Consider the following 17,022-nt stretch of genomic DNA (forward strand, 5'->3'; position numbering starts at 1 on the left):
CTACCTTGCCGACAAATATCCGTGCAGTCAAAGCTGTAGTTTTATCCCAGTTCAGCTGGTCCTCGAATGAATGGCCGGAATGGAGCCCCACATTTCCAAAACATCGTTAGGGGAATTGTACCCCGTCTGTCTTGCCACCCGTCAAGTGTGAATCTCTGTACTCGTTTTAAGTTAGTCGAACCGTTGTGGAGCGAATTCGGCTTTCCCCGCGGACTTTGGCTTGTTGGAAGGTCACAAAGGGATGTGCGCAGGGGTGAAATGCTCCAGGTTCGGACTGGATTGCCGCATCCGGTAGCGATGGCGGTGGTTGGTTCGGAGAACCGGTAGCAAAAATCCCTGCGCACCCCCCACCATGCCCAGTTGAGCCACGCGATCATCAGAGGTTTTTTTCTTTTCTTTTAAAAGCATTTTTTCTTCAGCCGAAAAAATGCTTTTAAAAGTTAAAAAAAAAAAGCCTCTGATGATCAGCTGGGATTGTCAGAACCCTTTCAAAGCATTTTTTTCAACAACCTCTTCGACTGAAGAGGTTGTAGCAATATTTCTTTCTTTTTTCACGTACCTGTCTGGGAATCTGCCTCAGAATGGCTATCTCCCTGCCCCTGTAAATCAGTGCCCCACTCCTATGTTTTCTAAGAATTTCATCTCTCGTCTCTCTTCTCACAAATTTGACATGAACCTCTCTGGGAACTGCATGCGTGCGTGCATATTGCGAATTAACTCTATAAACTCGATCCACATCCCAATTCATGAAATCAACACCTCTCCCAAGAAATTCTCCCAACAATTTAGTCACAACATCTCTCAAGTCTTCTTGGTCCACTTCTTCCAAATTTTGAAACCTAAGGAAATAAGACATTTTATCCATCTGTAGTCCAAGCACAGCATTGCCTGTCGCTCTCTCTTTTCTGCACTGCCCGCATCTCACCCTCCAAACCTTCCACTTTCTGCTTGTTTTCTGCTGAAACTTGTTGAGTATCCTTTAAATCCTTTTGGATAGTCACAATTTCTGCTCTTATTTCATCCAATTTCTTGTCCATATTAGATAACTTTTCCAAAATTCTCCATCTCTCCAGCAGTTGGTCTCTGACCTTTTGCCATTAAGGAGAAAAAAATACAAAATCCTCAGGCAGGCACGGTATCCTTGTAATTTCCTCCGGATCCACCAGGGGGCACTCACAGGAGCAACGAGTCCAGAGTACAGTTAGTCAACCAGGAAGCCGAAGGGAAGTGATGTCATCAAAATTCTCATAGTGAAGGCGGAAGCTGGACGCCACCACTGTTCCCCAGAAGGAGGGGGGGCCTCAAACCTTCCCTCCTAAATTTCTCCATCACCTCTTCTCTCCAGAGCTCCACAAAACCGGTAATCTTCTTATTTTAAGTTCTCCTCTCTCCAGAATAACTCGTGCTCCTTCCAACCGCAGGGGAGAAAAAACCCCCCCGCACTCCGGAGCAGTCCACTCACGTTTACCGATATTCCCTTCCCTTCTCCTCCTCAATTCTTCTCCGTGCCCTGTTCACCACCAGGCTGCTGCAGTTATAAATCCAATGCCCCGGTGTCACCGGGCACAGCGGCCCAGGCGACGACCAAAATAATGGCCGCGGCCTGTGGCCTCCGAACCCCGCCGAGCCTAGGACGCGCCAGCATCGGTCCCCACAGTCCTGTATGTCGGCTGGGAGACCCTGGCGAGCCGTCCGTGCGGCAGGTGTCCTTTTCGGAACACCTGGCCCCTGAGGGCCTCGGCGGCGGCCGGATTCGGGCGCTGGAGGCAGGAGAAGCCTTCCAGACGTCCGTTGCCGAAGGGAGTGGGCTTCAGATGGCTGATGCCAGAGGGATTGATGATTTTCCGGGAGGGCATTACGAAAAAAATCAGTACAATTGCGGAGGCTACGGCCTATGTGGAGGAACACAAAGCCTTCCTGGAATCAGATGACCCAGGAATTGAAGAAGGGGAGGTTATAGATCATGGGGCTGAAGCGGCTGCCGCTGTTGCGGCCCTGGAGTTGGGTCAGGCTGAACCCAGAGTTCTGAGATCCAAAACTAGGAAGTGATAAAGATATTTGGGATTGTGTTGGTTTTCCTTATTCTCTTTTGTACGATATTCTGTTTATTCTTGACTCTTCTTTATTACGTATTTAAAATTTGCAAACTTAGCTACTTCGTGTCACCTGCTTGCCTTATGGCTGTTGTATGTGTTAAAAAATTTGAGTAAAATTCTTATTTTAGATAAGAAAAATGAAAATTTACCATACCTGATATGTATTTGTATAAACCTTTTTTGACTAATAAAAACTTTTTGAATAAAAAAAAAAAAAAAAAAAAAGAGGTTGTAGCAAAAATGCTTTGAAAAGGCTCCTCTGGCGATCCCAGCTGAGTTGCCTGATCATCAGAGACTTTTAAAAGCATTTTTTTTGACAACCTCTTCGGCCGAAGAGGCTGTAGAAAAAATGCTTTTAAAAGTAAAAAAAAAAAAGTTGGCCACGCCCAATGTCTCGCCTTAACCGCGGAAAGGTGGGGGGGTCGTAAGTCGAGGAGCAGAGGAGAAACTGAGCAAACACGTTTTCGGTTTCCTGGGGGGGGGGGAGATCATAACATTGGCTCTCAATGCAAATCCGAGCAGCGAAGATGGGGGAAAAAATGAGAGCATTTGACATCTTGAAGCATTGTCATTCAACTTTCTATCGTTCCCGCTGCGTTTATTGATTTCCCATTCCAGCTGCCTGACGGGAGAAAAAACAGATTTTGCGCCAAATTTCTTCGGCCTCCAGTTGTGAGGGTTTTGGGGGTGTGTGTGAAACGACCGCTCCCCCCCCTCCACTTCTGTGGCGGCGAAGAACTCGGCTTCTATTAAGAAGCCGATAAGTCTTCGGTACGACCCTCCGGACCGCGTGATATATCAGCTGCCGAAATGAGAGCGGGGTTACAGATTTCGCTCTCGTCCCTTCATCCATTTTTTTTTGTCTCCTCCCCCCCCCGCCACCCCCCAAAAAAAAGATGGCTTGGAGGTTTTGTTTCTATTTTTATTCTGCAGGTGTTGGGCGCGATGAGATGGTTTGCCGGGTGCGAAAAGGACGGGATTAATTGGGATTGCGGGTGCGGTTTTTAATCCTTCTTTTATTTTTGCTTCTCAGCCCGAAAAGTGGACAGCATCTGCACAAATATTACTATGGAATTTGAGTGTAATTATTTATTTGTTTGTTTGTTTGTTTGTTTGTTAAATTTGTATACCGCCCTTCTCCCGAAGGACTCAGGGCGGTTCACAGCCAGTAAAATCCGAAAAGACATATAATACAGGTTAAAAAACAATATAAAAAAAAAACTAACTCAATATATGGCCTAAAAGATTTTGAATACAATGTAAAAACCCCCGTTTAAAAACCCCAATTAAAAACCCCAGTTTAAAACTACGTGTCTTCTTGAGTTGTGTCTGTCTGTGATATAGTCCGTACGCAAGAATCCACACTCCCTGGCACTGATGATGTCACCTAGTTGGGTATTGAGACGTCTGCAAGAAAACAACCCCTCTCAGAGAGCACCAAGGACCCCACAGCCGTCTTCCTCCTCTTCCATTCGTTACACCTCACTCCCTTTTTAGCGCTGATAATGTTCCCTAGTTGGGTACTGAGAGGTCTGCCAGAAAAACAAGCTCAGAGCTACTGTATATAAACAGGGGAGCAAGCCACCCTAGCACTGATGATGTTCCCTATTTAGGTCATGAAACATCTGCAAACAACCGAGCTCAGAGAGCACCAAGGACTTCAGATTAACAACACTGGGTTTTCATTTCATTTCATTTTTAAATTTCCAGTCAACATCTGTATGTACCAACAAGCTTCCTTCCATCTTCTCCGATTCTGGCATTCCCTCTTAAACCATCTTTTTTTTAAAAAAAATTTGCATTTATATCCCGCCCTTCTCCGAAGACTCAGGGCGGCTTACATTGTGTAAGGCTATAGTCTCATCCTATTTGAATATTTATATACAAAGTCAACTTATTGCCCCCCCCACAACAATCTGGGTCCTCATTTTACCTACCTTATAAAGGATGGAAGGCTGAGTCAACCTTGGGCCTGGTGGGGCTTGAACCTGCAGTAATTGCAGGCAGCTGCTGTTAATAACAGACAGACTTAGTCTGCTGAGCCACAGAGGCCCAGATCTTCCCCGAGCACTCGGATGCCCGTGACTAATCATGATCCATTACTTTAATGGTCCAGTTCTTCTCCTTCTTCCCCTCCTCTCCAGCTCCAAATTGTAATTGCAAATGTGTAATCCGCGCATTATCTTAATTGGGCTTCCAATTATGTGGCACGTATAGTTAAAGAAACCGGGACCAGTTAATTTATCATTTTTGGATTGGTCCGACGGGCCAGTTCCAAGTCCTTTAAATGAGGAGGTGCTTTCAATGTGCTGACCCTCGGGCCTGTCATTGGCTTGATTTTTTTCCAAACTGGAAGAAAGACATTTTTGGGGGGGCGTTCCTGTGTGCTTAAATATTTGGCAAAAACAAAACAAAACCGAGAAATGAGGAGAGAACAAAGTTAGTAACTCTCTCCAAGGCCTCTAAATTACTGACTGGGAATCGAGATTAGCCAAAAGAACATGCATTTCTACAAATTAGTTTGTCTCTTAGTTTATGGCCATTCTTCTAAAAAAAGCAGACTCGGCTGATTGGTTTTAAGTGTGAGGAGCGGTTGAAAACCACTTTTTTCCCCCAGTGCTGTTGTAACAGCATTGTGGAGGGAGATGGGTGGTTCAGAAATAGAAAATATAAATACAGAAATAAAAAATAAATAGAACAGTCGCTTATATGACTGGTTGTAAGTACTGGTAACCATCTCTACCATGCCTTTTCAGTGTGAGCTCTGGAGCAGGTGCTGAATTACTTTTGAGATAGATAGATAGATAGATAGATAGATAGATAGATAGATAGATAGATAGAGGTATAATGATAGAAAGATAGACAGACAAGATATAATGATAGATAGATAGATAGATAGATAGATAGATAGATAGATAGATAGATAGATAGAGGTATAATGATAGATAGACAAGATATAATGATAGATAGATAGGTAGGTAGGTAGATAGATAGATAGATAGAGGTATAATGATAGAAAGATAGACAGACAAGATATAATGATAGGTAGATAGATAGATAGAGATATAATGATAGATAGATAGACAAGATATAATGATAGGTAGATAGGTAGGTAGGTAGGTAGAGTTATAATGACAGATAGACAGATAAGATATAATGATAGATAGATAGATAGATAGATAGATAGATAGATAGATAGATAGATAGATAGATAGATAGAGGTATAATGATAGATAGATAGACAAGATATAATGATAGAGAGATAGGTAGATAGGTAGGTAGAGTTATAATGATAGATAGACAGACAGATAAGAGATAATGATAGATAGATAGATAGATAGATAGATAGATAGATAGATAGATAGATAGAGGTATAATGATAGATAGATAGACAAGATATAATGATAGAGAGATAGGTAGATAGGTAGGTAGAGTTATAATGATAGATAGACAGACAGATAAGAGATAATGATAGATAGATAGATAGATAGATAGATAGATAGATAGATAGATAGATAGATAGAGGTATAATGATAGATAGACAAGATATAATGATAGATAGGTAGGTAGGTAGGTAGATAGTTATAATGATAGATAGGTAGGTAGGTAGATAGGTAGGTAGGTAGGTAGGTAGGTAGATAGTTATAATGATAGGTAGGTAGGTAGGTAGATAGAGTTATAATGATAGATAGACAAGATATAATGATAGATAGATAGATAGATAGATAGATAGATAGATAGATAGATAGATAGATAGAGGTATAATGATAGATAGACAGATAAGATATAATGATAGAGAGATAGGTAGATAGGTAGGTAGAGTTATAATGATAGATAGACAGACAGATAAGAGATAATGATAGATAGATAGATAGATAGATAGATAGATAGATAGATAGATAGATAGATAGATAGATAGAGGTATAATGATAGATAGACAAGATATAATGATAGATAGGTAGGTAGGTAGGTAGATAGTTATAATGATAGATAGGTAGGTAGGTAGATAGGTAGGTAGGTAGGTAGGTAGATAGTTATAATGATAGGTAGGTAGGTAGGTAGATAGAGTTATAATGATAGATAGACAAGATATAATGATAGATAGATAGATAGATAGATAGATAGATAGATAGATAGATAGAGGTATAATGATAGATAGACAGATAAGATATAATGATAGATAGATAGATAAAGAGATAGGTAGACAGTCCCCCAAAAGTCCCCCAACCAGCTTTCATGTCTAAGGTGGGACTGAACCTCACAGTCTCCCACTTTCTAGCCTGGTGCCTTAACCACTGGACCAAACTAGCTATCCTTCCTGTTAGAGTACAATCTTTCCAATGCAAAGTATTGTTACCATTGCCAGATATAAGATGAAAGCAGCCCTGATTCTTTCCTAGAATTTTCTCCGTTGAACTCACACGAGCGTTTTTATCATTTGTGTCCTTATTTCCAGCTGCAGTATCACACCGGCCTGGCCTCCGGTCTTCTGAACCAGCAGTCTCTGAAGAGGTCAGCGAACCAAATGGGGGTTTCCGTCAAGCGGAGGCCAAAGGCTCAGCCCACCACCTTGGTGTTACCGCCTCAGTAAGTGTCCAGCGTGTGTACGGCGCTCGAACGAAATCTGGTTTACAAAAGGAATCCTGGTGTGTTGTTTTTTAATAAAAAAGTTTTATTTTTACATTCATATCCAACAACTCATCCAATGTACATTCATATACAATTAGTTGGGCTTGCCCAGTCACCATCCCCTCCTTTTAACTCTCTTCCCTCTTCTACCTTCTTCTACTTTCCAGACCTTCCTCCCTTCTCTTATCTACATCCTCTCCTCCCTCCACCCTACACCTTCCTTCTCCCTCTTCTATCCCTCTTTCTTCCTCTTCTCCCTCCTCTACCCCTCTTCTCCTCTTCCCCACCTCCTACTCTCTCCTCCTTTCTCCCTCCCCACCATTCTAAAATGGTAGCTGGGCAGACCCTACCCTACATTAATTATATTTATACATCTTCAATAATCCCTGTACATTAACCATCACTCCATCCTCTACCCTCCTCCCCCAGTTCCTCCCCTTACCCCCATCCCGACATCCCAGAACAAAATGCAGGGTATCAAAACTAACAATCATAATCCAAAATAAATCTTAAATTATAATCTCTAGTCACTCCGCACATAACCACACTCTCAATTCCCCAGGAATCCTGGTTTTTGTGGGTCAGAAGTGCTGGTGGCTCCCGTGGCTAAGGCAGAGCTAGAATTCACAGCCCCCTTGTGATTGCTGTCAAGTCCCCCAGCCGGCTTTCGTGGCTAAGGCAGGACTAGAACTCGCCGTCTCCTGGTGCGAAGTCCCCCAGCCGGCTTTCGTGGCTAAGGCAGGACTAGAACTCGCCGTCTCCTGGGGCAAAGTCCCCCAGCCGGCTTTCGTGGCTAAGGCTGGGTTAGAATTCACCATTGCCAGATATAAGATGAAAGCAGCCCTGATTCTTTCCTAGAATTTTCTCCGTTGAACTCACACGAGCGTTTTTATCATTTGTGTCCTTATTTCCAGCTGCAGTATCACACCGGCCTGGCCTCCGGTCTTCTGAACCAGCAGTCTCTGAAGAGGTCAGCGAACCAAATGGGGGTTTCCGTCAAGCGGAGGCCAAAGGCTCAGCCCACCACCTTGGTGTTACCGCCTCAGTAAGTGTCCAGCGTGTGTACGGCGCTCGAACGAAATCTGGTTTACAAAAGGAATCCTGGTGTGTTGTTTTTTAATAAAAAAGTTTTATTTTTACATTCATATCCAACAACTCATCCAATGTACAGTCATATACAATTAGTCGGGCTTGCCCAGTCACCACCCCCTCCTTTTAACTCTCTTCCCTCTTCTACCTTCTTCTACTTTCCAGAGCTTCCTCCCCTTCTCTTATCTACATCCTCTCCTCCCTCCACCCTCCACCTTCCTTCTCCCTCTTCTACCCCTCTTCCTTCCTCTTCTCCCTCTTCTCCCCCTCTTCTCCTCTTCCCTACCTCCTACTCTCTCCTTCTTTCTTCCCTCCCCACCATTCTAAAATGGTAGCTGGGCAGACCCGACCCTACATTAATTATATTTATACATCTTCAATAATCCCTGTACATTAACCATCACTCCATCCTCTACCCTCATCCCCCCCCCAGTTCCCCTCCCCCTTACCCCCCATCCCGACATCCCAGAACAAAATGCAGGGTATCAAAACTAACAATCATAATCCAAAATAAATCTTAAATTATAATCTCTAGTCACTCCGCACATAACCACACTCTCAATTCCCCAGGAATCCTGGTTTTTGTGGGTCAGAAGTGCTGGTGGCTCCCGTGGCTAAGGCAGAGCTAGAATTCACAGCCCCCTTGTGATTGCTGTCAAGTCCCCCAGCCGGCTTTCGTGGCTAAGGCAGGACTAGAACTCGCCGTCTCCTGGGGCAAAGTCCCCCAGCCGGCTTTCGTGGCTAAGGCTGGGTTAGAATTCACCATTTGCCAGTTTCTAGCCTGTTGCCTTCATCATTAGACCAAACTACCTTGGTGCAATGTGGGGATTGGGTCAACCTGAGTCCTTCGGGAGAAGGGCGGTATAAAAATCTAATAAAATCTAAATCTAATCTAAATCTAACCTGTTGCGGGAGGGGAGGAGGGCTACGCTGTTAATGGAGGGTCCTGCTGCATCTTTTTTGGAGTATGGAGCCATTCTCTGGAAGTAGTTGAGATGGGCAGAGACGAGCGAGGGCGTCCAAGGACATAGCATCCATTTCTTTTCAGTTTTTATTCCAACTAGCTGCCATTACTTGCAGACTGACGGATTGCTATGAGTGTGTGTGTGTGTGTATGTGAGAAAGAGAGAGAGAGAGAATTTTTCAGCCGTCCTCCCTACACCGACAAAGCCGGCTGTGCGCTTTGTTAGCAAGTTTCTCTCCATCTCTCCGATTTGCTCATTATTCTCCATCAGGCTGACAAGAAAAATGGAACGACCAGCCTGAAATTAAATAATTGCTTAAAACTCCGAGATGAGCTGCTGCTCGTCCCCCTGGACTTTCCTACCGGGTGAGGAAATAGGTTTTGTCTGGTTGAGAATCCTCCAGTCGGGATGTGATTTAACAAGGAGACTTTGGCACTTTGGCGTGGGGCGTGGGGGGGGGGGCGGCGGAATGAGAGACCGGGAGAAGAGGGAATAATAAGAGGAAAAAATTTTCTGGAATTGCTTTTCGGTTTCTCGCCCTGTCATCGGAGATTTTGGGAGCGCTGTGGAACGGCCGTGATTAGATCTCGAAATTTGACAGCACACATAACCAGGTTTCATCATGGTTTGGAAACAAGGGAAGAGTCAGGCAAGGGCCGCCCCCATTTTATGGTTGAACAATGTGATCTAGACAAGCAGATTTTCCAAATCTTTGGTTAGCCCCTTCCCTGTTTCGGGTTTTGTTTTTTTTTTAATTATGATCAAACTTCTAGGCTGAGCATCTCACTGAGGCAACTGTAATTAAAACATGATAGAAATCATTAAAACAATAAATAGGGAAGTAGAAAGATGGCAGAGGGGTGCCTTGAATGAGAGAGGTGACATAAATGGATTGATGGGGGATGGATGGGTGGATAGATAAAAAGATAGACAGACAGACAGATGAGTGGGATGGATGGATGAATGGGTGGATGGATGAAAAGAGAGAGATGTGCCATGAACGAGAGTTGTGTCATAAATGGGTGGATGGATGGATGGATGGATGGGTAGTTTGATAAATAGAGAGATTAGATCTGTGGTGTGAAGAGAGAGATGAGAGAGAGAGAGAGAGAGAGAGCGGTATGGATGGATGGATGGATGGATGGATGGTATTGGTGTGATAGATAGACAGAGGGAGAGAGAGAGATGGATGGGTGGGTGGGTGGATGGATGGATGGGTTGGTGGGTGGATCAATAGATAGATTAGATTTGTGTGTAAGGGAGATGATGGATGGATGGATGGATGGCTAGAAGGATGGATGGAGGGGTAGTTTGATAAATAGAGAGATTAGATGTGTGGTGTGAGAGAAAAGATAGATAGATAGATAGATAGATAGATAGATAGATAGATAGATAGATAGATAGATAGATAGATACATGGCATTGGTGTGACAGAGACAGACAAATGGAGAGAGAGAGATGGGTGGATGGATGGGTTGGTGGGTGGATCAATAGATAGATTAGATTTGTGTGTGAGAGAGATGATGGATGGATGGATGGCTAGAAGGATGGATGGAGGGGTAGTTCGATAAATAGAGAGATTAGATGTGTGGTGTGAGAGAAATGATAGAGAGAAAGAGAGAGAGAGAGAGAGAGAGAGAGAGAGATAGACAGACAGACAGACAGATGGTATTGTGTGATGGACAGACAGACAGGTAGAGGGAGAGAGATGGATGGGTGGATGGGTGGATGGATGGATGGACTGACACATACAGTAGATACCTCAATTCTGGACTTAAAATATATTTATGAACTTATTTAATTGATTTATATAACCAGCAAAGGCTTTATTTATGAAAGGCAAAACAACTTCTCCTTCAGATTGTAAAAGCGTTCAGAAACCAAATTCAGTGGAGAATAGATCCATCCTTTTTCGCTCTCTGTTTTATGTCGCTTTCCACCTTGAGCTGATAGCCTTCCAGTTAATCAAATTTTTTTTAGTCATTCTGATCAGTTTTATATGCAGTGATCGCTCTTGGATTCCAATAACTCTCTCTTTGAGTGGAGCCAAATTTTAGTCATGTAATATGCAAGACGCGCAGCCGTTAGATTGACATGCTTAATTAATTTCTGAACTAATGCTCGTTTTATGTCTGCAATGTGTCATTGGCCGTAATAAAGAATCTCTCGCAGCTTTTCCATGGTCATATCAACCTGAAGTAGATTAATCTATACTTGTTAGCACTCTTTTTTCTTCCTTCCTTCCTTTCTTTTTTTGGCAAAGTACAGCTGGGCCTGTTGGTACAAAACTGGAGAAATTCTTCTGCATGGATAGATGGATAGACAGATGGAAGATAGATAGATAGGAGATAGATAGATTGATAGATTGATAGATTAGATAGATAGATAGATAGATAGATAGATAGATAGATAGATAGATAGATAGATAGATAGATAGATAGGAGGGACAGATAGAGAGAGAGATGAGATACTGTTGATAGAAAGATAGGTGGATGGATGGATGGATAGACAGACGATAGATATGGAGAGAGAGAGAGAGAGAGAGAGATGAGATTCTGTAGATAGAAAGAGAGATGATAAAAGATAGCTAGATAGATAGCTAGATGATAAAGATGATAGATAGATAGATAGATAGATAGATAGATAGATAGATAGATAGATAGAGTGGGTGGATGGATGGATGGATGGATGGATGTAGGTGGGTGGGTGGGTGGGTGGGTGGAAGGATAGAAGGGAGGGAGGGATGGATAGATAGATAGATAGATAGATAGATAGATAGATAGATAGACAGACAGACAGACAGACAGACAGACAGACAGACAGACAGACAGACTGACTGACAGACAGACAGACAGACAGACAGACAGACATAGACAGACAGACATGATACAGATAGATTTTACAAATAGATAGAAGGGATTAATGGATGGACGGATAGATCTTAATGTATAGATAAAATTGGTCCTGTATCCAGCCTTTGTTATCTTCCTCTCTCCCTAGAACTTTGATTTGTACAATCTTAACTGTGGGCACAAACAATGACTTGCCGTAGCAAAAGAAAGTCTCAAATAATATCTGACAAAGTAAAGATTTCTATTCCGGAGAGACCCGAGAAAGCTAAACTTCGAGTAATAACTTCGACTCTTCTAAATGTCTTCACTACAATACTGATTCTGGCTTTTCTCTCTTTCTCTCCCTTCTCTTTCTCTTGCACTCACAGACCCTTACTGGCAAATGCCGCCTTAAGTAACAATATTCATTAAGCACCTCTGAGATAATATGCAATAAAAGAATAATCCACAGGCCTAGGTCTCGGCTTCTCCCTGGAAGAGTTAATATAATTAAAGATTAAAATACTGTGTGCTTTTTTCGAGACGGAGATCCCATTTTTATACAAAAGGGGAATTGCATTAATAAGGAAGAGATCATTTTCCAATAACGTGGGGTATAAAAGGAGATGTTTTTGATATCCTGCTCGTGCGGCTTATCGCGAAATTCCTCGCATAGATTGTATTTTCGGGACATTAAATTAGCAGGTGCGAAAAATAACAGAATCGGTTTTTGAAGAATGATACAAGATGGGGGATGTACCTGTCTATAGGCTAACAAGTCTGTCCGGCAGGGGAGATGAATAGGTTGTCTTCCACATCTATTCATCTCCACCCCCTGCCTTTTATGCACAGAGCTAGGGTGGGGCTTCGCTAGCAGAGGTGGCTTTTCCATCCCAAGGACCGGCCCATAGATTTCCACTGTTCTCCTCTCCTCTGCCTTCTATGCATCTGCGCATCAGGCACTGAACATAGCTGTTCCTCCTCTTCCTCATCAGCCATCTCCAGACCTGGGGGCTGTTGACTCTCCATCTGAGGGCTGACGGATGGCCCAGACTCCGCCTCTGTCTCTCTCTGTCTGCCAGCTCCATTCTCTTTTCCCCCTCGGAGCTCTCAGGTTGCCTTGATGCTGACCCACGTCTTCTCCTCCTCCTCCTCCTCCTCCTTTTCTGATTCGGCTGCTGAAGGGACCGGCGGCCCGACAGGCCACAACAGGGTGCCAATCCGAGTGTGAATCACAAGAGCAGGCTTCTTTTCTCCAAAGAAAACGGCACTTTTCCGCTAGCCAGGGAGCGTTCAAAATTCACGGAGCTTCGGAAGCGTGGAAGGAATCCCTCCTTCCGGCCATTGGTTTTAAAACCCCTTTTTGGGAAGGTGATCTGCTCACTGTCAGCTCTTCCTGATAAGTGCAGAGTGATGTACAGACTCCGTGTTTCCTTGCCATTTCGCCCGGTAGGTACAATTTCAGAAAGGGAAAGTCAAGAGTGCAAACATCATCTTGATACAGCAAACTTAGATGGAGCCTTTAAGTCTGGGTCCAGTTTGACCCTTTAAATCATCATTCAGCTCATCCTCAGCTAAGTGCCATTAAATAGACAGGAATAGAATAGAATAGAATAGAATAGAATAGAATAGAATAGAATAGAATAGAATAGAATAGAATAGAATAGAATAGAATAGAATAGAATAATGGATAGGATAGGATAGGATAGGATAGGATAGGATAGGATAGGATAGGATAGGATAGGATAGGATAGGATAGGATAGGATAGGATAGGATAGGATAGGATAGGATAGAATATGGAAAGAAGAGAAGAGAAGAGAATAAAATAGAATAAAATAGAATATGAATAGAATAGAATATGGAAAGAAGAGAAGAGAAGAGAAGAGAAGAGAATATGGAAAGAAGAGAAGAGAATAAAATAGAATATGAATAGAATAGAATATGGAAAGAATAGAATAGAATAGAATAGAATAGAATAGAATAGAATAGAATAGAATAGAATAGAATAGAATAATGGATAGGATAGAATAGAGTAGAATAGAATAATGAATAGGATAGGATAGGATAGAAGAGAAGAGAAGAGAATATGGAAAGAAGAGAAGAGAAGAGAATAAAATAGAAATGAATAGAATATGGAAAGAATACAATACAATACAATACAATACAATACAATACAATACAATATGGAAAAATAGTATAGAATAGAATAGAATAGAATTGAATTGAATTCTTTATTGGCCAAGTGTGATTGGCCACACAAGGAATTTGTCTTCGGTGAATACGCTCTCAGCATACATAAAAGACAAGATACATCCAGGGCTTAGTACAGGTAGAGTTCTGGACTTACAACCGTTCCTTTATTATTTATGACAGTTGCCATGTCCCAGGGTCACGTGGTCTCCTTTTGCGACCTCCTGACAAGCAGAGTCAATCACTTAACAGCCGTGTGACTAACTTAACAACTGATGGAGGAAGAACCATCTTTGGGAACCGTCCGATAAGGGCACGGGGAGCCTGCAGCTGCGTAATGGGCAGAGGATGAAACCGAGGAAGGATCCACCCTAAATTAAACCAGGCTGCAAAAAGAGACAGCGAGCGATCCGTACCTTCAGACTTGCCAGATTCTGTTACATCTTCATGACCTCTCTCTCTCCAAATGTCAAGAAAACTACATCGCCAGTTGTTAGGGATTGGAAGTGATTGGTGGAGCGTCAAGACGGCCCACCCAAGTTTAAGATAGCTGCGATGAAATCTTGATTAAGTTCCTGGGAGATCGCAAGCTTATGCACGTTGCTCTTTTTGGAAGGGGCCAAATGTAAGGTGTAAAAAAAAAAGAGAGAGAAAAAAAGAAAAAAAGGGATTTTGGACACTTGGCAATAATCGTTGACGTCCAAAGGAGCGCGGATTACTTCTAAAGTCATTGCTACATAATTTTCTGCAGACGATGCATTAAGTAAGCAACCGCTTGGGTATCAGCCAAGCAACGTTTTCATGCTGACTTCTAACTGCAATCTTAAATAGAGCCAGTTAGTGTAATGGCTTGGTGGAACGACTCTCTGGATTCGGGGAAGGTCCTGCCGAGCTTCCTAACCAGTTTTGCAACCTACTCCGACTTCAGCACCTTTGGAGAGATTTGAGTTGTTCGCTATGTAATTGATCACCCGTTAAGTGTTCAAATTGCAGGGCTGGTACAACGAGTGGCAGCAGCTACTGGTAATAGAGTCATGCCGGGCACGAAAGACCAAGGCGGCGCATTAAATTCCAGTTAAATCGATTTCTTTCTCCTGCTTATGTAGTCAACTAACGGTTAGCACTGCTTGGATGCTAGATAAGGGTTAAGAGAATTCAAGACTTCGTTTGCTTGTGGCTATGTAGGGATTCGAAGCTCATTCCTCTTTTGACTCTGCCCATCCTCTACTACAGTACGTGAGCTTGCGAGAAGGGGTTAGAGAATCATACTAGAATAACTAGGGAAGTCCAAGTAACTGTGAGAGGGATCTTGGAGTCTTAGTGGACAACCAATTAAACATGAGCCAACCGCCAAAAAAGCCAATGCAACCCTAAGTTGCATCAACAGAGGGATACAGTAAGATCCAGTTTTGGTCACCACATTATGAAAAAGATGTTGAGACTCTAGAAAGAGTGAAGAGAAGAGCAACCAGGATGGTTAGGGGACTGGAGGCTACGTTCAAGATATGATGAACGGTTGCAGGAACTGGACCTGGCTAGTCTAGTGAAGAGAAGGACCAGGGGAGACAGGATAGCAGTCTTCCAATATTTGAGGGGCTGCCACAGAGAGGAGGAAGGGGGTCAAGCTATTCTCCAAAGCACCCGAAGGCCAGACAAGGAACAATGGATGGAAACTGATCAAAGAGAGATTCAGTTTAGAAATAAGGAGGAATTTTCTAACAGTGAGAACAATCACTGAAGTTGCCTTCAGAAGTTGTGGGAGCTTCATCCCTGGAAGCTTCCAAGAAGAGACTGGGCTGCCACCTGTCAGATGTGGTGTAGGGTCTCCTGCTTGGGCGAGGGATTGGACTAGAGTCCTTAGGGAGATAGGGCGGTATATAAATATGAAAAAAAAATAAAAATAGATGACCTACAAGGTCCCTCCCTACTCTGTTAATCTGTTAAAAGGCAACACCGGAATTCCTGTTGGTCAGCCAAGCCAGTTTTAAGTGACTTCTCAACATTCTGACCTGTCGTGCCACAGCTGTGACGCCAATCTCTGCCGCAGTTCCTTGAATGACGTTCAGCGAATCACGTCGTTCAGCGAAGCCGTCTTCTCCAATTGGCTTTTGCCCGTCAGAAGTTGGCTGTGAGGGTCGCAGACGATGATCGCATAACAATGACCCCGGGACATTGCAACCATTGTTAAAAACACGCTGGTTGGCCAGTCCGGATTTTCATCATGTGCCGTGCGGATCCTGTTGAGGGTCGTAAGTGCGAGGACCGGGTCACCAACCGCTTTTCTCGGCGCTGTTATCGCTTCAAACAATGGCAAAACGGATCGTTGTTAAGCCGAGGGCTGCTATACAACTTGCTGGGCGCTTTACAACTCCCTCCTTCTCCGTGAGCTTTGTCATAAGGCAGGTTCTCGTTCGACTACTCGGCCAGCATTACTACGGAAGCTTTTATTTATTTTGGATAGGCCAATATGTCTCTGAATTATGACTTATAAAATTGTCTGGCTGGCAGCTCCAGCTGTATCAGCGATTTCCCAGGAACAAAATCATTCATCTAGAAAGCGGAGTCTTTTTGTCTTAATAGAATTGCAAATGGACTAATAGCATCTTCGGAGCAGAGAGCTCGGCCTCTTGCGCAAGAGGCATTTTTAATCTCTTGTGTCAAGCCTCACATCGGTCAGGGGACCTAGAGATGCTGGAGGAGAATGTGCGGCTTAAGACCGGGGTGGGAAGGAGGCGGAAGGACCAGGTATTTTCCCACAACAACCACAACCCTGTAAGGTCACCCAGCTGGCTTTCATGCCTATAGCAGGACTAGAATTCACAGTCTCCTGGTGATCGGTCCAGAGTCACCCAGCTGGCTTTCATGCCTAAGGCAGGACTAGAATTCACAGTCTCCTGGTGATCGGTCCAAAGTCACCCAGCTGGCTTTCATGCCTAAGGCAGGACTAGAACTCACTGTCTCCTGGTGATCGGTCCAGAGTCACCCAGCTGGCTTTCATGCCTAAGGCAGGACTAGAATTCACCGTCTCCTGGTGATCGGTCCAAAGTCACCCAGCTGGCTTTCATGCCTAAGGCAGGACTAGAACTCACCGTCTCCTGGTGATCGGTCCAAAGTCACCCAGCTGGTTTTCATGCCTAAAGCGGAACTAGAACTCACCGTCTCTCGGGGATCGGTCCATGCCTAAGGCGAGACTAGAACTGGATATCAGAGCTAGTAAAGCA

General features: G+C 43.6%; 1 protein-coding gene across 2 annotated transcripts in view; it reads left to right on the plus strand.

The window, feature by feature from the left end:
• MED27 (mediator complex subunit 27) overlaps positions 1-17,022 on the plus strand; it is a 121,880-nt gene that overhangs the window by 40,663 nt on the left and 64,195 nt on the right. For both annotated transcript variants that reach the window (XM_058159467.1, XM_058159466.1), the window contains exon 3: positions 6,553-6,683. In XM_058159467.1, coding sequence (XP_058015450.1) covers positions 6,553-6,683 — 131 coding nt within the window. The remainder of the gene's footprint in view (positions 1-6,552; positions 6,684-17,022) is intronic.

The sequence above is a fragment of the Ahaetulla prasina genome, chromosome 16 (assembly GCF_028640845.1).
Source record: "Ahaetulla prasina isolate Xishuangbanna chromosome 16, ASM2864084v1, whole genome shotgun sequence".
Classification (NCBI taxonomy): domain Eukaryota; kingdom Metazoa; phylum Chordata; class Lepidosauria; order Squamata; family Colubridae; genus Ahaetulla; species Ahaetulla prasina.